Below are 23623 nucleotides of genomic sequence, written 5' to 3' on the forward strand. Positions count from 1 at the left end.
GGCAGCCGTCTCCTTTGGAAGGAGCCAGAGGCAGGGCTGGAAGAGTTAACTGACCTGGCCTCTGTGCCAGTTTTCCTTGGGCAGCCCAAAAAAGAGAAAAGAGAAATTGCACAACCGGCTGTGGGCATGGGAGTGTTCCCACTGGCCGCACATCCGTCCATTTCCCCAAGAATGCACACACCCAGCCGGCGGCCCCCGTGTCCTGCAGGAGCCCATCCCGTTTTCAAAGAGCTTCCAGCCGGGGCAGACTCCGCAGGACGAGAGGAGACCCTCAGACCCTAGGCGGGCAGGACAGTGGTTGAGCGAAAGGTGGGAAAAGGTGAGGCTCATGGGTGGCATCTCTGGGGTGGGGTGGGGGGAGCGGAGCCTGTGATGTGTTCAAGCTGGGCTGATCTATTGTGGTCTCCATCCATAACAATTTTTTTAAAGGTTTTACTTTAAAAAATGTTTCTTTTTCTCCCCGGCAGACAAATTACACACATGGCAGAAACACAAAACTGTAGCAAATCTAGGTCAAAATAAGCAAACCGCTCAATGTTTCGGGATGGGGCCAGTCTGCACGGCTGGGAAAGGCAGATGTTTTGTAGCGCTGCAGAGGTGTAGGTTAATGGTTAGAGCGGGGAAGTTCGAAGCCAAGGAAGTCCAGGTCCGAATTCCTTTCTGTGCTGCGGATGACCTCGGGACAGTTGCATGGTATCCTCTTCACAACCTCACAGGGTTGTTGTGAGAATAAAGCAGAGCAGAGGATACAAGAGGGAAGTCCTTGTGAGGGTGGGAAAGGTGGTATAAATGAAGTCCATAAGAAGATGCTTGAAAAAGAGACCCACTCTGAAAATGTTGGTTGTTGGGCAAGGAAAATAAGGGACTAAACTCCATTCTCAGGCAGCATTGAATGGTTTTCTCGTTCTTGTCTTCATTCATTATGAATAACAGAGGAATAACAGAGGGATTTCATACAAACCCCTTGTAGACAGTCAAGAGAGAGAGAGAAGCATTGAAGTACAAGATGATTTTGTCTACTTCTTTGTGATTTCTTTCTTTCTCGTGTTCCTATTGGCTGGATCTTTCTTTCTTTCTTTCTTTCTTTCTTTCTTTCTTTCTTTCTTTCTTTCTTTCTTTCTTTCTTTCTTTCTTTCTTTCTTTCTTTCTTTCTTTCTTTCTTCCTTCCTTCCTTCCTTCCCTCCCTCCCTCCCTCCCTCCCTCCCTCCCTCCCCCTTCTTTCTCTCTTTCTCTTCCTTCCTTCCTTCCTCCCTCCCTCCCTCCCTTCCTCTCTCTTTCTCTCTTTCTCTTCCTCCCTCCCTCCCTCCCTCCCTCCTTCCTTCCTTCCCCTCCCTCCCTCCCTCCCTCCCTCCCCTGCCTGCCCGCCTGCCTGCATGCCTGTCATAATGTTGTACCTGCTTTCCATGTTTTCTTGGGGGACCTGCCAGGGAAGAACTTAGATCCCAGCCTCTCAGCTCCCCTCTACTAGATCCCTCCCCTCAGAACTTGGATTAGAATCCAGAATCGCAGCCAGTAGAACCCCACGGTGTGGTTAGGAGTACCCAAAGCAGTCTGGAATACGACTTCTCTTGAAGAGTGTTCCACTCACAGTGTGGATACTCATTTTTGGAAGCTTAAGGAGAGGTTCATTCCACGCCATGGTCTGTTGTTCTAAGCCTGCAAAAGTCTTGCAAGGAATGCATGTTGAATCTAGGATTGCTAACTTTGGGGTGGAAAATTCCTGGAGGTTTGGGGGCACAGCCTGGGGAGGGTGAGGTTGTGGGACGGGGGGGGGGGGACGAGCCTCCAAGCAGCTCTTTCCTCTCAGGGAACTGATCTCTGCAGTCTGGAGATAAGCTGCAATTTTGGGAGGTCTTCAGGCTCCCCCTGGAGATTGGCAACCTTCCCTTTACTCCTTTAGCCATAGCTTAAGAAGATCTATAAGCTGTAATTGTTCCTATCGCATCAGGCTGAAATCAAAGCAATATTGAGATGGAAATAAATCCTTTAGAAGAGAATTTGCTTGCCCGTGGTTATTGCAAGGGATAGCATTCCAGTGAACCTGGATATCTGCGATTAGGGACTTCCACATTGGGGGGCTTTTTGCACGCCTTCAAAATCGCACAATGGTTGCCAATTGAAAACGCTATTGATTTGCCGTTATGCACAACGTCGTTGACAATCTGCCACACACCTGAAACCTATCCGCAAAAAGCGCTTCCTTGTAGCGCTTTCAGGGAAATCCCCAAAAGTGGATTCACCCTCCGGAAAGCGATACACTCCTGCAACCAATCTGCAACAGTAGTGAAAAAGACCTGTGCGTTAACATTGTTGCGGTTTCTACAAAGTCCCTCCCCCTGGCTCTCTCCTCTGATCTTCCGGCGAAGCGATCGCCATTTTTATTTTCTCCGAGCGAGCGGGGATAAACGCACCAGCGAGCCTCTTTCTGTTTAGAGGCTTCCCCGGCTTCAGTCCCTCCCCAGAGTCACTAAGCACAAACAACACTTTGGACACAAAAAACAGAGAAGCCCGTTTGCTGATGTATTTTCCCTTTATTTTTTACACGAAAATCGGGCCCGTGAGGGGGGGGGATTTTTTTTTTTCACTCGGAGGGAGTGTGGCAACGATCAAACGACAGCTCAAACACACCGGGCAGCTGGATGGGTCTCTCCGTTGCAACGAATCAACACAGATTCGTTGCAATGGGTGTTTTTTTTTTTTTTTAAACTTTCTTAAAGGGAAAGGGGCTGTTTGGGAGCATGCTAACAGCTGCCCATTGGCTGCTTGACGGCCAGGGGCGGGACGAGCTTGGCAAGAGCGCTTCCTTTCTAGCGATTTTTGCCGAGACCGGAAGCCTGTGGGAAACGCTACAAAACGCAACTGGATTCCACTACAAAGGCAGGTATGCATAACGACGAATTCCACTATTTTAAATGGCGATTTTTCATTCAGCAACCAATTTGCTACAAAGATCCCGGTGCGGAAAGCCCCTGTGTGTTAACCCCTTCTTCTCCCCCATGCTGTTTCCACAACCACAGTAACTCTCTAGAGTGAATGTTTGCCTTTTCAAAGGAAACCTGTTGGTAACTTATTGGTACACAGAAGACAGACCTAACTTGGGTGGTTGAGGCTAGCCTAATCTTGACTGGTCTCAGAAACTAAGCAGGGTCAGCTTGGGTTTTATTTGGCTGGGAGACCACCAAGGAAGGGCTGTAGACAGCGTTTGAATAAGTGGAAAGGGTGAAGTACCAGGCTGTTGAAAGAATAAAATCATGTTATTGATGAAGAGAAACAACTCTGTACAGAAAGAAAGAGAGAGAGACCTAACTTGCTGTTGTCTGCAGTCATTCTTCAATTGTTCAACTGCTGTTCTGGAGGCAAGCAGGGAGGAAGTGGGCTCAAACAAGCAGGAAGTCACAGGAGGAGATGATTTTAAAGGTTCCTAGTCCAACCATGCTAAAAATACATCTCCTCTGATGCCCCCTACAGGTCACTCTTTATATTCTGCTCAATCACGCACACTGCAGATCTGGCATACACCAACAAGGGTTGCTCTACAGAGCCTGTAGCAGCCAGTCAACTCTGAATGCCTCTTGCCTAGGAAACCCCCCTGGGAGGTCACCAGAAGTTGACTTATGGTTCATCATATAGAGAGCAACTGGTAGAGTAGAGAGATTTGCTTGGGGGGGGGGGGACCCGGTCTGATTTTATCCCACTGCCAACTCATTTAGCCTTAAAAAGAAGGCTCTGGGCAATTTTGGATTGTAGATTTCTATTTTGGCCTTTGGCGGCAAGCTGCTTTCTCAAGGTTTCCTCCTAAGCCGGTGCAGATTTGGTGATGTCTCACTGGCTGTGAGCTGTTTCTCCGAACAGATGGCTTCCCCCATCGGGCCTGCGTGACGCCCAAATGCTCAGCCGACACCAGCGTCTCGCACAACAGCGTTGCCGCCTTGCTCAGAGCCAGTGGAAATTTCGCAAACTGAGCAAGACGAACCAAGGAAAGAGGCAATCACTTCATTGCCGGATTTCAGGGTTGGCTTCATTTCTACCCTGCCTCGCTCCCCCCCCAACTCAGATCCCTTTGCATTGATTTCGTCTCCTCCATTTGGAGCTGAAGGTGTGGACTGTCCACCCAGTTAGCATCCCTGGCAGGATTGGGATTTGAACCTGGGTCTCCTGGATCTCAGCCTGACACGCGACAAGGTGCCCATCACTATCCTGTACTCCTTGGGTGTCTACATGTCAGCAGTTTGGAGTTGCCACAGGAAAATCTGGCAGGAATTCACCCCCACAATGGAAGTCCGTAGCGAGAGGCCAGGGGCAGGTCCATTGTCGGGGCAAGCAAAACTCGGCCCAGGAGCATTTCTAAAAGCAGCATTGTTTATCCTGCCACATGCAGGGGATGGGCTCAAGGCTTCTCTTGGTAGCAAAGAAGAGTGGTCCAGTAGTAAAGGGAAAGACGGAATGTCTTTGGAGCATACCAGGGTCCATTCCGCACATCCTTAACACGCCCGCGGCGCTGTGGGCGCCGCGGACTAAATAATTTGTTAAGCCCTTGGGGGGAGGCCTTTGTCCGTGATGAGGAAGGGGCCTGATTGGCCCCTTCCTCTGGACAGACTATTGGCCCGGCCAATTCCCAGCCTGCTGAAGGAAGCAACTGCGAGCTGGAGCGCGGCTCGCAGTTGCTTCCTTGAGGGCGGCCTGATGCGTCAGGAGGCGCAAAGCGCCTCCGACGCATTAGGCCGCCAGCAAGGGAGCCCCCGGCAGACTGATGCGGCAAGAGGCGCAAAGCACCTCTCGCCGCTTCAGGCCGCCCACAAAGGGAACCCCCGGCAGCCTCGCTCTGCGCTCTGCGCTCTGCGCTCTGCGCTCTGCGCTCTGCGCGGCTGCCGGGGGCTCCCTGGTCTAGCGCCCGCTGTATTTAGATACAGCGGGCTTGATTACTAGTATTAGATAATGCAGTTTCAATACCCTTTAGGTTTTCCTGGGCCTATTCTGCACACAACAGATAATGCACTTTCAATGCACTTTAGAAGTAGAATTTCCTGTTCCGCACAGGAAAATCCAGCTGCCAAAGCACATTGAAAGTGCATTATCCTATGTGTGCAGACTGGGCCCTGTTCAGCACAAGAAAATCCAGTCACAAAAACACGCTGAAAGTGCATTATCGAACGTGTATGGAACAGGCCCAGGTCAGGTGGTGCAAGAGGGGTTCCTTGATTTTAGAAATATGTTTCTTAAAGGCAGCCCTGAATATCAGCCCTCAGCCCTGAAATAATGCAACACCCTTAGAAAGACATGAAGAGCTGGGATTTTTATACCCGTTTTTCACCAGCTGGACCGAGCGAGCCCCAAGAGAACTGCTTTTCAATAACAGCTCTGAGAGGACTGTGACTAGCCCAAAGTCTCGCAGCTGGCTGCATGTGGAGGAGTGGGGACACAATCGCCACATTAGAGTCTGCTGCTCTTGACCCCTACACCAGACTCTGCCCATCTTTTAAAGAGGTTGGCAGTGCCACTCCATGGATAGTTGCTCTGTTCTAAACCCACTGAAGCCAGATAACAGTTGCCAACCTCCAGGTGGGGCTGAGAGAGCTCTAATAGAGCTGCTCTGTGAGAACAGCCCAATGAAAAGTGTGCCTGGCTCAAGGTCACCCTACTGCCTGCATGTAGAGGACTGGGGCATCAAACCTGGCCCTCCAGATGAGAGTCTGCTGCTCTTAATCACCACACCATGCTGGCCCTCACAAGGGTGCTGTTGAGCATAAGCAGAATGTCTTTTCCCCAGCCAGCTGAAACACTTTGTAAGAACCAGCTACACCTGAATATTAGCCGTCTGATTGGGCAGGGAGTGTGTGTGTGTGTGGCAGAACCCAGGAAGGTCACTGTGCTGGTGTAGATGCTAGCACCCATTGTATCCCTGGGTGATTCCCAAGGGCCTTTGAGGGACGTCACAGAAGCCCATCTTGTCCCATCTTGGTGTGCTACTTGGAGAGATGTTGAGCAAATGATGCTGTGCAAATCCCATGTCAGATGTGCTGCTGGTGGACAGAAGAGAAACTGCCTGGGCTACATCAACTCTATATAGCTTAGATTCAAATGAGTAGCTGTGTTGGTCTGAAGTAGCACAATAAAATCAAAAGGTCAATCCTGTTTCATTAGTAAACTGTGACACAGTTTACTAATGTAACAGGATTAACTTTTGCTTATGTATTCCTACTGTTACGATGGTCAGTTCTTAGTCTAACGAAGAGTGCTTGCACTCGAAAGCTCACGCCTTGAATAAATCTTTGTTGGTCTTAAAGATACTACTGGACTTTCTTTTCCCCTGTATCGCTTAGATCAGCCTTTTTCAAACTTTTGACTATGCAGGAGCTCCTGAAATAAATTTTCAGGCTTTGAGGTCCCCTGGAAGTGATATCAGCTGGCCACACTTCCCTGCCACACACCCCAGAAGTGGCATAACCATCCACACTCTTTGCCCTTCTTTCACTTTCTCCCTCCACCTACTACTACGGTGGCTTTGACTCATGTAGGCCGGAAAGAAGGGCAGGAGCTGAGAAGCCAGCATGGATCCCCCCCCCCCATACCATGCCACTACCGACTCCTGACCCCTTTGATTTTTACAACCACGGCCTACCCACCAAGCCCTTCAACGGGAGCAGCAAGTTACCCAGCCTGTGGCCAAATCCATTTAGGCAGAGGGGAAAGGCCGTGGGCCCCCTCTGAATTTCCCGCAGACCCCCCCAGGGGCCCACGGACCCCTGGTTGGGAATCCCTGGCTTAGATTAATGGCATTGATGGTCTGAAGCAGTAGAACATAGTATGAGTCCGGTGGCACCTTGAAGACCAATGAAATTGAATTCTGGGCATCAGCTTACATGAAGAAGTATGCATGTGCATGGAGGCTTATACCCAGGTCTATGGTTGAGGCCCGTGCGCTAAGGAAGAGCTCCAGGACCCCACCCCCCCTTAGGATATTCAGATGACGGCTTGGGTATTATCGTCCCCCCTCCTTTCCTCATTTAGAACAAGGGTAGTCAACCTGTGGTCCGCCAGATGTCCATGGACGACAATTCCCATGAGCCCCTGCCAGCAAATGCTGGCAGGGGTTCATGGGAATTGTAGTCCATGGACATCTGGCGGACCACAGGTTGACTACCCCTGATTTAGAAGATTATGTTAGGGGGAATGGGTTGAGTTGAGTTGTACTGAGATTCCGCCGTAACGTATGCATTTGTTTTTTTATGGTAATTTTCGTCTGTGTTTTTAAGGGGAAGGTGTACTGGGGTTTTTATGCACATTTTGTAACCCACCACGAGTCTTTTTGGGAGTGGCGGGTAAGAAATGTAGTAGTAGTAGTAGTAGTAGTAGTAGTAGTAGTAGTAGTAGTAGTAATAATAATAATAATAATAATAATAATAATAATAATAATAATAATAATAATAATAATAATAATAATAATAATAATAATAATAGGGAAAACCGTATTGGTCTGAAGTAGCACCTTTAAGACCAACAAAGATTGATTCAAGGCGTGAACTTTCCTTGGTCTTAAAGATGTCGAGAGGCCCAAACCTTATTTTATTAACTCTAGAGTGTTGCTCTACTCCCATCTAGAGGCCAGATAGTGTGTAGCTCCTTCTGGTGCTTCCCTTTTAGCTTCAGGGAGGGAAAGCTCTTCCGAATGTCAGGGGGCTGTGAAGAGGACAAACTGCTTTTGAAACCTTGGGAGTAATTTGATGATTTATTATGCAATCTGGGGGCACAACAATGACCCTTTTGAGATCTAGAAAACCTGAGGGCCTCTGCAACTATGCGTTATTGCTTGCAGGGCAAAGGGTAAGGGGGAATTTGCAACTGGAAAAATAACCCCCAAATAATTTTGTATCTTCTTCCACCAACAGGTCGCCTCCCTAAGAGTTGCTGCTTTGACTGGTCCTGTCCATTGTCATGCCATTGTCATTTGTATAGTGTTTTGCATTTATTTATCTACTTCATTTAGACCCTGCCTTCTACCCTTACGGGGATCCAACACCGTGTAATTCATTTTTCTCTCCTCCATTTTATCCTCACAAGTGATCTTCTCCAGAAATCACAACTGATTTCCAGGTGACAGAGATCAGTTCACGTGGACCGTTTCTGCACTAAGAGACAGACCTTGTTTCGGCCTCACTTTGGACTTCATTTGGATGGCTGCAAGTCGACTCTAGCCCTTCCGCATCTAAGCTTCCCTCCCCTTTGTTCCCAGGCAGAAATTCGTGACATGCTTTCCACATGGAGTCCAACAGTGGCAGCCTCCCATCATGCTTTGCTCCCTTCTCCTTTTCAGAAGATGCATTTTTTGCAAAATGGTGCCTGCTTGCGCCTTTGTTTTTCTTAGAATCATAGAATCATAGAATCGTAGAGTTGGAAGGGACCCTATGGGTCATCTAGTCCAACCCCCTGCACTATGCAGGACACTCACATCCCAATCGCTCATCTACTGTCACCTGCCACCCCCTTGAGCCTTCACAGAATCAGCCTCTCCGTCAGATGGCTATCCAGCCTCTGTTTAAAAATGTCTTGTGCCCCTTAATCCCACCGTTCTGCACTCTCAGTCATCTCCCCCTTCCTCCAAAGGGGTCCTGAATGTAATTTTTTTGAAAAACATTCTAACATTTTAAAAAGTTATAACATTATAATACTGCTGTGTTAGAAGGCAAGACTGCTTTGTTACAGAGGAGAGCGATGAGGATGATCTGGGGCCAAGGGACCAAGCCCTATGAAGATAGGTTGAGGGACTTGGGAATGTTCAGCCTGGAGAAAAGGAGGTTGAGAGGGGACATGATAGCCCTCTTTAAGTATTTGAAAGGTTGTCATTTGGAGGAGGGCAGGATGCTTTTTCCGTTGACTGCAGAGGAGAGGACATGCAGTAATGGGTTTAAACTACAAATACAACGATATAGGCTAGATATCAGGAAAAAAAATTTCACAGTCAGAGTAGTTCAGCAGTGGAATAGGCTGCCTAAGGAGGTGGTGAGCTCCCCCTCACTGACAGTCTTCAAGCAAAGGTTGGATACACACATTTCTTGGATGCTTTAGGATGCTTTGGGCTGATCCTGCGTTGAGCAGGGGGTTGGACTAGGTGACCTGTATGGCCCCTTCCAACTCTATGATTCTATGATTCTAACTTAGAAACAACGTTGTAACACGATCACCTCCTTTTTATTTAAAAAAAGGTAGATTTTGTTAACAGAGTAAATAAATCATTGATATGCACATGCTGTATTTATTTAAGGAACAACCATACTGGATAGTGCAGAGGAGAGATAGAGATAGGCTGTCTACATAGCTGGCTGACAGAGGGAGAATGAGGGAGATGCTTCTGAGAAGAAGCAGGAAATTGCCCCTAAGAGTAGCAATCTGGAGACAGACAAGAAAGACACTTAACAGGAGAGAAAGGTCGTGAGCTCACTGAGATATAATGATCTGCTTGCTGCACCAGACATTGCCTATTCCAACAGATTTTTCAGAATGGAGGGAGGGAGGGGGGAAGATAGCAAGGAGGAAAAGGGGCATTTCCAAACTGTTCAAAATGGTGGGTGTGTGGAAAAACCCAATTCTGCGCATTTCCGCATTTGGCTGCCCCCTTAGACCCTGCTTAAAACAAACAAACAAACAAACAGTTAAGTCAAGTTTATTCATACGTGCACAGACCAGAAAGCAGATAAAACTTTAAAACTGTAAAATTAAAACCAGCAGGATTCTTTGGTATGGGACAAGTGAGGGGGCAATTCAGGTCTCTGCCCAAAGAGGCAAATTTCAGTGTTGAAATGGACAAAAAACGTGATCCTTTAAAAATGCAAATCAGAACGATATCCTTAGTGCGGAAACAGTCCTGGGGGAAATGGCCCCTTTGGAAGGGGGACTCTGGGGCATTCTACCCCTTGAAGTCCCTCCCCTTCTGAAACCCCACCCTCCGCAGGCTCCACCCCCCGAATCTGGTGATTCTACCTGAGTTGGTGATCCTACCTGTGAGGTGGGTGAGGCTGAGATTGTGGGAATGGCCCAAGGTCACCCACTGACCTTTCCTGGCAGAGTGGGGATTTGAACTTGGTCCGACACTCTGACTGCTACACCCGGCCGTCTCTCTACTCCAGGGGTAGTCAAACTGCGGCCCTCCAGATGTCCATGGACTACAATTCCCAGAAGCCCCTGCCAGCATTCGCTGGCAGGGGCTCCTGGGAATTGTAGTCCATGGACATCTGGAGGGCTGCAGTTTGACTACCCCTGCCAAACACTGGAGCACGTAGACTTTTCCAGGCAATGGTTTGTCTTCTCCCACTGCTGAACTACGCAGGATCTAGTAGTGTGCACAATTCCAAAGCATCCTATAGGGGGCACCAGAGACATGTGTTTAGCATAGTTAGAATAGGAACTTATTGGTATTTTTCAAATGTTCTCTTCCATGTACTGATGGGCTCACTTGTAGGCTGCCTGCTCCTTTGGGCACACTTCCTCTCCGCTTGCCTCCAGAGCAGACAGAATGAATGAAGGACAGATGGTCAGGATTACTTGGTCTGTCTGTCTCTCTCTTTGAGAGCCAGCTTGGTATATTGGTTACGAGCAGCATGCGCTAGTCTGGAGAACAGGGTTTGATTCCATTCGAGGAAAAGAGCAAAGGATGTTGCGGAACTACAGAAAAATAACAAGAATTAGATATATGGGCAAGGGGGGGGGTGGCCAAGTTGGACAACAAGGCAGTGGGTGATGACAGCCTGGTTTGGAGTAGTTATCATCATGAAATGAGGCAACTTGCACCCCGCTTTTCTCCTCAAAGAACATCAAAGGCCATTTAAAATAAAAAGGGTCCAATGTAGTGTCATGGTTAAGAGTATCGGCCTCTAATCTGGAGAACTGGATCTGATTCTCTTCCTTCCTTCCTTCCTTCCTTCCTTCCTTCCTTCCTTCCTTCCTTCCTTCCTTCCTTCCTTCCTTCCTTCCTTCCTTCCTTCCTTCCTTCCTTCCTTCCTTCCTTCCTTCCTTCCTTCCTTCCCAGAGTTGTATCATAATAAAGCAGTTTCATCCTTTTAAGCAGACTGGTGCTCCGCCCTTCTTGCAAACTCTGCCAGCACCCACTTCACGTACCTGCATGTCTTCCCAACAGGTCTGCATCCAAAATGGCCACCAACACCACTTGGGAAGAAGACATTTATGGAGAATACGAGGACTATGGTGACTCTGAAGATGACCTTGCTCTCCGTAACTCCATGCACACTCTCTCCATGGTGGTCTACAGCATCGCCTTTGTCCTAGGGGTGGTGGGAAATGGCCTGGTCATCTTTGTCACCGGCTTCCGCATGAAGAGGACCATCAATACCATCTGGTTCCTCAACTTGGCCATTGCTGACTTTGTCTTCACTTTTTTCCTGCCACTGAGTGTGGCCCACATAGCCTTGGGCTTCCACTGGCCTTTTGGAAAGGCTCTCTGCAAGCTGAACAGTACAGTGGCCTTCTTCAACATGTTTGCCAGCGTCTTCCTCTTGACGGTCATCAGCATGGACCGCTGTATCTCAGTGGCATGTCCAGTCTGGGCCCAGAACCGCCGTACTGCCCGGTTGGCGTCTCTGGTGGCCGTGGGCGCCTGGGTAGCAGCCCTCATGCTCAGCATCCCGCATCTCGCCTTCCGTGACACCAGGAAGTCGCCCACCGATGAGAACATCACCCACTGCTACAACAATTTTGCCTTGTCCACCGATTTTCAGTCAGAGGAAGTTGTCAACCTGGAACAATATCGACACCGAGCCATGGTGTTGACCCGTTTTGTGGCTGGCTTCCTGGTGCCGTTCACCATTATTTTGGTCTGTTACGGCATCATTGCGGCCAAGCTGAAAGGAAACCGGCTCGCCCACTCTGGGAGGCCCTTCAAGATCATGGTGGCTGTGGTCTTGGCCTTCTTTCTTTGCTGGTTCCCTTACCATGTCTTCTCCTTCCTGGAGATGTCGTTGGCCACGGTCACACCTTGGCAACAGACTCTTCTGGTGGTGGGAGCGCCCTTGGCCTCAGGCTTGGCCTATCTCAACAGCTGCCTGAACCCTTTCTTGTACGTCTTCGTGGGGCAGGATTTCAGAGAGAAGTTACGGATGTCCGTCCTCGCGGCTTTCGAGAGTGCCTTCAGCGAGCCCTCAGCTCAGGTTTCCCTGCCTTTCACGAAGAGCAAATCTAGCTCAGGTTTCGACCATCACTTGGTCTAGAAGGCCCAAGTTCCGGGCTAGGACCCTCGGGCAGAAGTCAATGGGACAGAGGTTTATTTTTTTTTAATTCTCTCAAATGTGGAGAATGGGTTCTAGAACCTTCTGAAGAGCCTGCACCTCATCATCCCTCTTTTCATAGGTGCAAGAAGGGGTATGAAGTGATCTTGTGAGTTAAGTTCTTTGATAGGTTCAGGCCCTCATTACGCATTATGAAACTGTTGTGTTTGCCTTTTCCTGTGTAACTATGGGTCTACTCCGAGCACTGCCTCTGGCCCCATGTTTATACGAATGGGAGTAGGAGTGATCAAGCATAACCAGCTTGCGTTTTGTCTATTATACAGTGGGTGTTGCCATTCTTTTAACAGCCCTCTAATGAGGTTTTAGGAGAGCGCAGGCAGAAAGTTCCCAGAACCCCCTTCCAGGAAATTCCTGGGTATTTGGGGGTTGAGCCTGAGGAAGGAGGTGTTACAGGAGGGGCAGGACCTCAGTAGGGTAGAATGTGGTATGGGCTACCCAGCCAGATTGGTATAGTGGTTAGGACCACGGACTTCTAATCTGGCAAGGTGGGTTTGATTCTCCACTCCTCCATCACATGCAGCCAGCTGGGTGACCTTGGGCTCTCCACATTACTGATAAAGCTGTTCTGAGTGAGCAGGAATATCCGGGCTCTCTCAGCCTCACCTCCCTCACCCACCTCACAGGGTGTCTGTTGTGGGGAGAGGAAACGGAAGGTGACTGTAAGCCACTTTGAGACTCCTCCGGGTAGAGAAAAGCGTCATATAAGAACCAATTCTTTTCTTCTTCAGTAATATCAGGGCTCTCTCAGCCTCCCCTCCCTCACAAGGTGTCTGTTGGGGGAAGAGGAAAGGGAAGGCAAATGTTATTCGCTTTGAGACTCCTGTGGGTAGAGAAAAGGAGCATATAGGAATCAACTCTTCTTCTTCTTCTTCTTCTTCTTCTTCAGTTCAGCCATTTTCTCCAGGGAAACTGAGGTTTATAGTCTGCAGGCCAGTTGTCATTCTAGGAGATCACTAGGCCCCCACCTGGACCCCGGGAAACCTATTCCCCTCCTTTCCCAACCACCAGTCCTGCATGTCTTCCATCCCTCTCACCCCCTCCATCCCTCCCACCTGCTTGTGTGTCCTGGTTTTAGAAGCACTTCCACTGCCATGCTCACTGTTGCCTGCAGACCTATCCGCAGTGGCCTACTGAACATACAGCAGAAAGCATGATTAGTGGAGCACTAGAAAGTGAACGGGCCAAAGGTCCTGGCAGCACTGGGCCCATTCAGAAACTCCGGGGCCCAGTAGCTTACCCTCCCCCTGGGCATGTTGAAGGATTTGAAAATGAAGGAATCGAATCAAACAAATGCTGGTTAAATAATAGATATTTGTAATACTAATAGGAGACATTTGTGCTCTTGTGTTTGTTAGAAATCAGCCCCTGAAAGTAGGGGACTTATAGATGCTGTGTTAATACTAATATTCGGTATTTGGGGTCCCTCTAGGCAGAGGATATGTATAAATCCAACCCTCTGGCCGGAAAACTTTCTCAGATAGCCCAGTGGCCTGTTACAGATAAGCAGTCTGCCACAGAAAGCAGAAGGCCCCAGTGTCAGAATGAAAGGCAATTAGATGGGTGATATGGTGGAAGGTATTGTCAGGAGAATATTAACAGTGCTACATGTTATGGGAAAAAGAAAGATAGCAGAAATACCTTCGTTGGCAGAAAATTGATCAGTAGAGAAATAGTAAGAAGGCTGGCTGATGTCATAGCTGATGTCTGATGTACGTCGTGGCCTATGTTTAACTCAAGATAGATAAACTTTCTGTATAAATGGAAAGGAAAGGAGAGGAGAGGAAAAGACGCGCAGTAAGGGGTTTAAACTACAAGCACAACGATTTAGGCTAGATATCAGGAAAAAAATTCTTCACAGTCAGAGTAGTTCAGCAGTGGAATAGGCTGCCTAAGGAGGTGGTGAGCTCCCCCTCACTGGCAGTCTTCAAGCAAAGGTTGGATACACATTTCTCTTGGATGCTTTAGGACAGGGGTAGTCAACCTGTGGTCCTCCAGATGTCCAAGGACTGCAATTCTCATGAGCCCTTGCCAGCAAACGCTGGCAGGGGCTCCTGGGAATTGTAGTCCATGGACATCTGGAGGACCACAGGTTGACTACCCCTGCTTTAGGATGCTTTGGGCTGATCCTGCGTTGAGCAGGGGGTTGGAATAGATGGCCTCTATGGCCTTTCCAACTCTATGATTCTATGATTCTATAAATATAGCCAACTAACAGCATAGTTTTCTCTCTGCTCTTGGTGGAGAGCTGTCCAGTAGAGCTTCTTGACCAAATAAACTATGCTGTTTTTCTGAGACCTTGCCTCCTTCCTGATTGGGACCAGGAAAGAGAATGGGGGACAACATCATTGATGGCCACCCTACCTCTAATTACTTATGTTTAATGTGGCAATTGGAGGCCATGAGTGACTTATTGCTGTATGGATTAATCAACCTAACCCTGCTTTGTCTGTCAGTATTTCTGTTTTAACGCCTTCCACCAACCCCCTCCCCCAAGGAATTTAAAAATATATCTGTATGTAATCTCTATATATCATCATCTCTCTATATTTGCTGTTAAAAACCTGACTCGCTTGATATTTTACTTTTTGGCTGTATCACTCTTTTGGCTCCATCTTAGCGAGCAATTGCCTTATCAATGGGAGGAAACAATGGGGAGTATAGCTTCCCCGTTCTCGTCTGCCTCTTTACGCAGGGTTAATGGGACTGCTTACTTCTCTCCACCATCTTCCAGGGCAAGAAAGATAAATGAGTTGGCAAAAAACCACCTGGACTTGCATAATGTATAACGAGGCCCTCAGGATGACATCTTGCTAGATATGTGTTGTTTGCCATAAATGACAGTTCTATAATTCCTCCTTCTTTGCCTGTAAGAAATGGCTGTTTGTGTCACTCTATGACTGTCTTCCCCATAACAACCTATGGATATGAAAACTGGACCTTGAAGAAGGAAGACAGGAGAAGAATAGAGGCTTACGAATTATGGTGTTGGAGACGAATGCTGCGAATACCATGGACGGCCACAGTTATTTAGATAGTTTTAGAGAGGAGCAAACCAACCATGTCATCAGAAGGCAAGATATTACGGCTAAAGCTCACTTCCTTTGGACACATCATGTGATCAAAGTCGCTAGAAAAATCGCTAATGCTCGGCATGGCCAGCGGCAAAAGGAAACGTGGTCGCCAGAGGATGTACTGCCTTGACACAATCAAAGCCAATGCAGGGATGACCATCAACCAACTAAAAGAAGGAGTCAGAGACAGGGGCACATGGCAAAGACTTTCCGATAGAATCGTCGAGGGTTGGACACGATTGAACGGATGACATCATCATCATCATCATCATCATCATCATCATCATCATCATCATCATCATCATGACTGCATCTCTTGTCCTTTAGATGCTGAGTAAAACTCTGTTCCATTCTGTGGGCTTTATGTAGAGTAACACTGTTGTTTTTTTTAATGCTGTTTATGATTTTAAAATTTCTGTTGTTGATTTGCTTTGCTTTGATGCTGTTAGTGTCTAACTGGATTTTCACAGTTTTATGATCTTGCTCAGCCAATCATTCTGTGGATAGATGGCAGAGAAATGCCTTTAATCAATAATATGTAACATTTATCATGATTATTATTTAATTTATTTCCTGACAATTCTGAAGCCGGCTCGTGGTGGGTTACAATGTCTGGTAAAACAATGACCTCCAATAAAAGACATAAAAACACAGAACATGGTGGACCCCCCCCCCCAGGAAGGAGGTAAGGATGATTTAGTATACTATTCACACCTGGCGGGGGTGGGAGGGTCAGTTAACTTATGGGTTAACTTAGGGGTCAGCCAACTTTTATCACTGAAGAGCCAAACCACCGTCAAAGTTCGGAGATCATCTGGGAGCCAGCATACCTGAAACAATACAATTTAATAGAATTGATAACTGATATGTGGATTAATAATCCATAAAACCTGCCGCCCAAACACTGGTAGTTCTTAAGTCCTTTAAAGGAGGTAACACACTCAAGGCCTCACAATAAATAGTAAATACATACATCATGCATAACTACGTCATCTATAAGCGTTCTAGTGCGCTGGCATAGATCAGCGCATGGTTCACACACGGATTTCAAGCATTGGTTCATCTCTTACCGTGTCCTGTTCTGAAAAGCATCCCAAGAAGCCCTTGGTTGGTAGAAAGTCACAGTCAATCTGTGGTAACCCATCATGGGCTTTTCTAGTTCGGAGGTGGTTTGCCACCTCTGGCTTTATGTAGCCACCCTGGACTTCCTTGGTGGTCTGCCATCCAAATACTAAACAGAGTAGACCCAGCTTAGCTTTTGAGATCTGACAAAACTGGATTAGCCTGGGCCGCCTTGGAGACTTCCTGCACACATTGGATCATGCCCTTTAGAAGTAGATTATCCTGCTGTTTTGCATAGGAAAATCCAGCTGCAAAAGCACATTTGAAGTGTGTTATCCAACCTGTGTGGAATGAGCCTAGGGTTTATTCTGCACACAATATATAATGCACTTTCAATGTACTTTAGAAGTAGATTTTCCTATTCTGTACAGGAAAATCCAGCTGCAAAAGCACATTGAAAGTGCATTATCCTATGTGTGCGGAATGGGCCTAGGTCTCAGCAAGAAGTCTTTAGTTCCACAAAAAACTAGGTTGGGGAATAGCTGGATATTTGGGGGGCGGAGCCTGAGGAGGGCAGGCTTTGGGGAGGGGAGGGACTCCAGTGGGGTAAGCTGCCCTAGTGTCAAGCTTCCGAAGCAGCCGTTTTGCCTGGGGGAGCTGATCTCTATCACCTGGGGAGCTCCAAGAGTTTGGCAATTTTAACTGTAGACATTTCAGTGAAGGGGGAGAGTAAAGGAAATCCTTCATGCTTAGCCCGGTTAAAATCTTCCCAAGTTCGAGGTGATTTGCCTGTGCCTTGCGTCCGGCTGCTCTCCTTTCGACATCCTCTGAACCACTTGCTGGAGGGTCAGAAAGGGGAATTTCAGTGCGAAAAGAGAATAGCAGAAAATCCCCCTTCCAAGAGGACAACGTCCCCTAGGCTGGCTGAGGGCAACAAACTATATTAAATGATTCACAGTGTGCCCTTGATTGTTCTTTGTAGGCCCACTCAGTCATTTTCACATTACACCTACAGCTCATGGTGTGATACAAATTGACATTCCTCCAGGGATGGGCCCCTGATTTCATTTAGGGCTGGGTTTTTTATTTTGTACCCCAGTTTTTACTATCCGAAGGAGTCTCAAAAAAGCCCATAATTGCCTACCCTTCCTCTCCCCACAAAAGACTACCTGTGAGGTAGGTGGGGCTGTGAGAGCTCTGAGAGAACTGAGACTGGCCCAAGGTCACCCAGCTGGCTGCACGTGGAGGAAGAGTGGGGATCTGAACCCCTTTCTCCAGATTAGAGGCTGCTGCTCTTAACTATGATCCGAAGTGAACATGTGTTGGCTCTTTCTTACAAAGCAGTGTACCTGCCCCACTATGTTTCGGCTTGTCCTCTGTACTCCGACAAATCCCTTGCCAAGTTATTACCAAACTCATACTGTATTTCTGATTTTGACAAAGTCACCTATCTGTTATCAGATGTCGACCCCTACTCAGTGATCCCCAACCCCTGGTCCAGAGACCGGTATCGGTCCGTAGATCAGTCGCTACCGGGCCGCGGCTCTGTCTAAGAAGTTAGGTGCTTCAGCCCACTAATGTCGACCCAACTTTGCAGAAGTCCAGGTCACAAAGCTCCCCTTCTGCATTCCTCCTCTGACTAGGACTCCCTCATCTCACATCCAGGAGTGCCTTATTCCCAGGGCAGCCCACACAACTCCGCGGCAACGAGGTTCCTGCCCCCTGCCTTCAGCGACCACAGCGAAAAGAAACAGAGGCCAGCTTGCTCCCCCGTCCTTCTCATCCGTTTGCCCAATCAGAGGAGCAGTAGCGGCTGCCAGTTAAGCCCGCCCCTCCAGTGCCATAATGATGGGTCCTCTAATAGATTATTAGTAGACTCAGTAAAATTGTCAAGCGTTGACCGGTCCCGGGTGATAAAAAGGTTGGGGATTACTGTATATAGGGTGGCACTTTTCGCTCTGGCTGCCAGGAAGATCTGAGCCAAAGCATTTTTACAGGAGCATCCACCTTGATACATCATTCCCCCCCTCCTCTTATTGTAACTCAGTAGCCCATGTTTATGAGCCTCTTGTGGTGCAGAGTGATAAGGCAGCCGTCTGAAAACTTTGCCCATGAGGCTGGGAGTTCAATCCCAGCAGCCGGCTTAAGGTTGACTCAGCCTTCCATCCTTCCGAGGTCAGTAAAATGAGTACCCAGCTTGCTGCTGGGGGTAAACGGTAATGACTGGGGAAGGCACTGGCAAACCACCCCGTATTGAGTCTGCCATGAAAACGCTGGAGGGCATCACCCCAAGGGTCAGACATGACTCGGTGCTTGCACAGGGGATACCTTTACCTTTACCTTAGCCCATGTTTACAATATTATGTACGCAATAATGGAGAAATATTGTTTTATTCGTATTTGTACCACATTGTTTTAATTGTGCTTTGTGATGGCCTTTGGCTATAGGTGATAAATGTTATCATATTGTATCGTACAAAGTGCTGTACTCCTAGGGTGGCCATCTCTGGACTGGGAAAAATCTAGAGATTTTGGGTGGGTGGGTAGAGCATGGGAAAGGCAGGGTTTCACGTAGGGAGGTACCGCAGCAGAGTACAATGCCACCACATCCATCCTCCACTTGCTGCAGGGTCACTGATCTCCGTAATCTGCAGATCAGTCATTAATGGTGGGAGTACTCCAGGTGGTACCTGGAAGTTGGCAACCCTATGTACTCCACACCCAGTGGGGATGTGTGTGCTTTCGTTGCGACATGTGAAAAGGGGAAAGACCTGTAGAGTGTGCAGTTACGTCATCGTTCCAAACTGGACTTATTGAAACAGACTTACATCCCCCCCTTCCCTTTTTTCTTCCCTCTTTCTGCTTCTTTTGTTGCTGGTGTGAGGCATGATTACTCCATCCAGTGCAAAACTGCTGACTGCTCATTCAAAAGATCATTCATGATTCCCGCATGTGGCCAGACTGGAACCTGTCCTTACACAATGCCCAGTTTCCCCAGCAACACCAAGTTTCAGGGACAACAATTCGTAGTTTCGTTGCCATCGGATAAGAGGATCCCCGGAGCTTTTTAACATCGTTGTAACATTATGCTTTATGTTCCGGCCAAGAAACAGAGGAAATTGTCTCTTTGGAGCAAATTCCTAGCAGCCATTCGAGTTGCCAAATTCAAGGCAGGGCCCGGAGTTCTCAATAAGCTCTTGGACACTGATATTGCAATTGATTCGGATGAAGAATCATTTTGAATACAGTTTATACGGGATGCTGTTTGGTTGTGAAAATATGACCCTTTTCCGCATGTGCAAAATATAGCTGGACAGCGTCTGCATGTTTGTGGCATATTCAGCCCCCTTCCAAACGGCGTCGCCAACATCCCAAGGCAGTCCAGTAGGCGGCTTGCGATTTCACTATTTTTAAATTGTGATGCGGTAAATCGAGGAAAGTGGATTTACTACCCTAAAATGCATGAGCCACCAGTGAGCAACCAGTGATCAACCAGGGAAAAGATTCCCACCTCTGCATTAATTCAACCTCCATTAAGATTCTCCCATGCCGTCATCTTGTTGCCCAAGTGCCTCCTTCCCACCCTCCTCTCATGTGTCACATTCCGGCCCTTCTGCTTCTCTTCTCCCCGCCCACCCCCCTGGTCTGCCCACCTGCCACTCAGCTATTTCCTACCCCACTCGCCTTGGACTACCACCATCCCTCTACCTCCCTGAGCACTTCTTAAGCGGGGCTGACCTGCCATTGCACCACCTGAGCCACCTCCATGCCACTGGTGCAACCCAAGGTGGCAGCTTGGGCAGTGGGGCAGTGCTGGCTTGAGCACTGGGGTGACTCGGGACAGTGCAACGGCTGTGCGCCTGCTTAAGAAGTGCTCGCAGAGGGAGAGGGAGGGCAGGAGTCCAAGGTGAGTGTGGAAGGAAATGGCTGAGCAGCAGGTGGGTGGATCAGGCTAGTGGGGGGAGAGAAGAGGAGCAGAAGGGGTGGGGATGTGACACATGAGAGGAGGAAGGGAAGGAGGCCTTTGGGCAGTGAGCCTGTGGTGGCTTGGAGGTTACTTAGTGACCACTAGAGAGAAATTTAATGTTGGTTGAACTACTGCAGGGGGTGGGTATCTGCCTCTCTTGCCTTGCCCTCCGCTGGCCGGCTGTGTTTGGATTTTCTTTCTTTCCTTTATCTTCTGTGGCAATGCGTACGCATACCAACGATTATGTATTGCCACACGTCGGTTTAAATTTTTTTAAAAAACTGCTAGACCCACAAACCTCTGATTGGTTGCCTCCACTGATTGAAAACGGACCGTGTTTTTACCGTTTTATTGTAAGCCGCTGTGAGTCTTGGAGAGCGGCGGTATATAAATCAAAGAATAAACAAACAAGCAAACAAACACCCCGATGCCATTTTGACAGAAGTCCCATAGAATAAAAAGACAAGGAAAACTAGAAAAACAACACTGTTCTTCCTTTTTTGAAAATTTGTTTTATTGCCTTTGGAACGCTCTTTTTCTCACTATTTTGCCTCCATTGATTCCCAGGCTGAGGAACAGTGAGTGAACGAATGCATTGGTCTCTCTTGTGCTTTTTCTGCCACTAGTGAGGACGGGAAAAGGCGAGATGCGGTGGCAGAATGTGGAGGAGAGAAATAGCGCAAATGAATATCCCACAATTGCGGGTAGAGACGTCACGAGATTTGGCCCTCTGTGTGGAAAAGTTCTTACTTTTGAGAAGGAATGCTTCAGTTGTCTAACTTACATTCTGGATGACACTCTGATTGACCCAGTGCTGGATCTATGTTTGAACATTATTTTTGACTCTGCTGTTCATTCTTCTGGGAAGTAGAGCATTACATTTTCTACACTATACTGCCTCCACTTTTTTTCATATTTTTCACCACCTGTAGCCCAGCCTTTCTCAACTTTCTTTTACCATGGAGAACCCCCTGAAACGTTCTTCAGGCTTCAAGAAACCCCAGAAGTGGCGCAATTGTGCAGAATAGGGTTGGGAAGCAGAGCTGTGGACACGCCCACCCAGGGCCCCTCCCTTTCCCACCCTCTCCAGTCCCATCCTTGGCCATTTGGGGAGGGGGACAGGCATGACCATATGTGGTCATATCACCTGATAAATGCTTAACAAATTTGAAAAATATATAAAGAATTAACTAACTCATACCCATTTAGGAAACCCTTCTATGATCACTCAAAGTGGTAGATGCAGCCATGAAATCAAACGGCGAATAACTCTGGGCCGGAACGCAATGTTAGACATAAACCGAATATGGAAAAGCAAAGATATCAGCCTTAATACAAAGTGCTGGCTAGTCAACGCCATTGTCTTCCCCATAACAAACTATGGATGCGAAAGCTAGACCCTGAAGAAGGAGGAGGAGAATAGATGCTTTCAAATTATGGTGTTGGAGACGAATGCTGCGAATCCCATGGACAGCCAAAGTGACCGACAAGATAGTTTTAGAGAGGAGCAAACCAACCATGTCATTAGAAGGGAAGATATTACGGCTAAAGCTCACTTACTTTGGACACATCATGCGATCAAACTCGTTGGAGAAATCATTAATGCTCGGCATGGTCAGTGGCAAAAGGAAACGCGGTCGCCAAAGGATCCGCTGGCTCGACACGATCAAAGCCGACACAGGGATGACCATGAACCAATTGAAGGAGGCAGTCATTGACATAAACATATGGTGAAAACTTTCCTATAGAGGGTCGGACACAACTGAACAGATAACATCATCATCATCATCATCATCATCATTGACAGTCAAGAAACCATGGTTTCATGGAACCCTGGTTGAGAAAGCCTGCTGTAGACTTCTGGCATCTTATATACCATTGTCTGCAGACCTTATTAATTACTCTGTACTCTGATTGTACTCTGATGAATGTATCTCACAGGGAAATCCCTGGAGATTAGGGGGGGTGCCTGAGGAGGGAGGAGTTTTGAGAGGAGAGAAGCTCATCTGGGATGCAGTACCACTCTAGGACTTCGGTTATCCTCGATGCTTTGGATTGTAGGACTATGACCGGGTTTCCCAACTATGGTTCCACAGTATTGTGTGGTACTGTGAAGGTCCCTCTACAGAACCAGGGTGTGGGGTTATTCAAAATGGTGCCTGGGGAGAACTCTTCCACCCTGTGCTTGCTGTTTCCAGCTCTGAGCAAAGAGGAAAGAAGAATATTTTAATTTGAGCAGGTTGACCCACTCCCTTCCAGAGCGGCCAAAGACGGGCCTAGAGGGCTGAGGCTCCTCTTACTTCCAGGGGGCGTGGCAAGGAGGTTTGGCCTGATGACATCACTTCCTGGTACCTTCAAGATTGAAAAATATTTCAGTCAGAACTTCACGGTTAAAAGGTTGGAAAAGACTAGTTAACGCCATTGTTAACCAGATCAAGCTTAAAATCCTGATAATCACATTTAAGGCCATATGTTTTTTGGGTCCAGCGTTCCCCCCAAAGAGCACGACACTCAGCTATCACCAACTGGCTAATGATCCCTGGCCCCAAAGAAGCATGCTTGGGCTCAACCAGGACCAGGTCGTTGTCTGTCCTGGCCCCCACAGAGGGAATGAAACCCCAGAAGAGTCCTGGGCCCTGTTGGAGCTATCACAGTTCCACAGGGCCCTGCAAAATGGAGGTCCTATGTCAGGCATTTGGTTGAGGCCAATAGCAACACCTATGGAGCTCCCAAAACTCTCTCCTTTCCAGATATACTCACGTTACAGGGGAGTGAACACAATGTTACTGTGATTAAATGTTCTGTGAATAATCATTGCCCATGTTACTGTATGACTGTTGATGATACCGCATTAATGACATTGCTATTGTCCTATGTTGTATTGTATCACGCAATTTATGTTCTTTGTAAACCGCCCTGACCCGCAAGTGGAATCAGTATACAAATATAAATAAATAAATAAAACCAAAGGGCTGTATTATGGTATACTATACCCTCTAAAACTGCCATTTCTCTCTGGAAAACTGATCTCGGATCAGCTGCAATTCCTGAGAGCCAGTTTGGTGTAGTGGTTAGGAGTGCTGACTTCTAATCTGGCATGCCAGGTTCGATTCTGCGCTCCCCCACATGCAACCAGCTGGGTGACCTTGGGCTCGCCATGGCACTGATAAAACTGCTCTCCGTGCAGTGATATCAGGGCTCTCTCAGCCTCACCCACCCCACAGGGTGTC

At 47.8% G+C, this 23623-nt stretch overlaps 1 protein-coding gene across 2 annotated transcripts; it reads left to right on the forward strand.

The window, feature by feature from the left end:
• The first annotated feature begins 184 nt into the window (after window positions 1-184).
• On the forward strand, window positions 185-13025 carry LOC143838979 (chemerin-like receptor 1). 2 transcript variants are annotated; one of them, XM_077340865.1, is made up of 2 exons: window positions 185-309; window positions 11129-13025. In XM_077340865.1, exon 2 carries the CDS (start codon window positions 11142-11144, stop codon window positions 12213-12215), a length of 1074 nt encoding a protein of 357 aa, XP_077196980.1. In that variant the 5' UTR covers window positions 185-309; window positions 11129-11141; the 3' UTR covers window positions 12216-13025. The 2 variants fall into 2 exon arrangements, with proteins under 2 accessions (XP_077196980.1, XP_077196979.1); XM_077340864.1 differs by having other exon boundaries at window positions 235-319.
• The last annotated feature ends 10598 nt before the right edge of the window (window positions 13026-23623 follow it).

Source organism: Paroedura picta, chromosome 5, assembly GCF_049243985.1.
Source record: "Paroedura picta isolate Pp20150507F chromosome 5, Ppicta_v3.0, whole genome shotgun sequence".
Taxonomy (NCBI): Eukaryota; Metazoa; Chordata; class Lepidosauria; order Squamata; family Gekkonidae; genus Paroedura; species Paroedura picta.

Excerpts from the sequence above, each read along its gene's own strand:
- LOC143838979 (XM_077340865.1), top strand. The coding sequence starts at position 11,142 with ATGGCCACCAACACCACTTGGGAAGAAGACATTTATGGAGAATACGAG.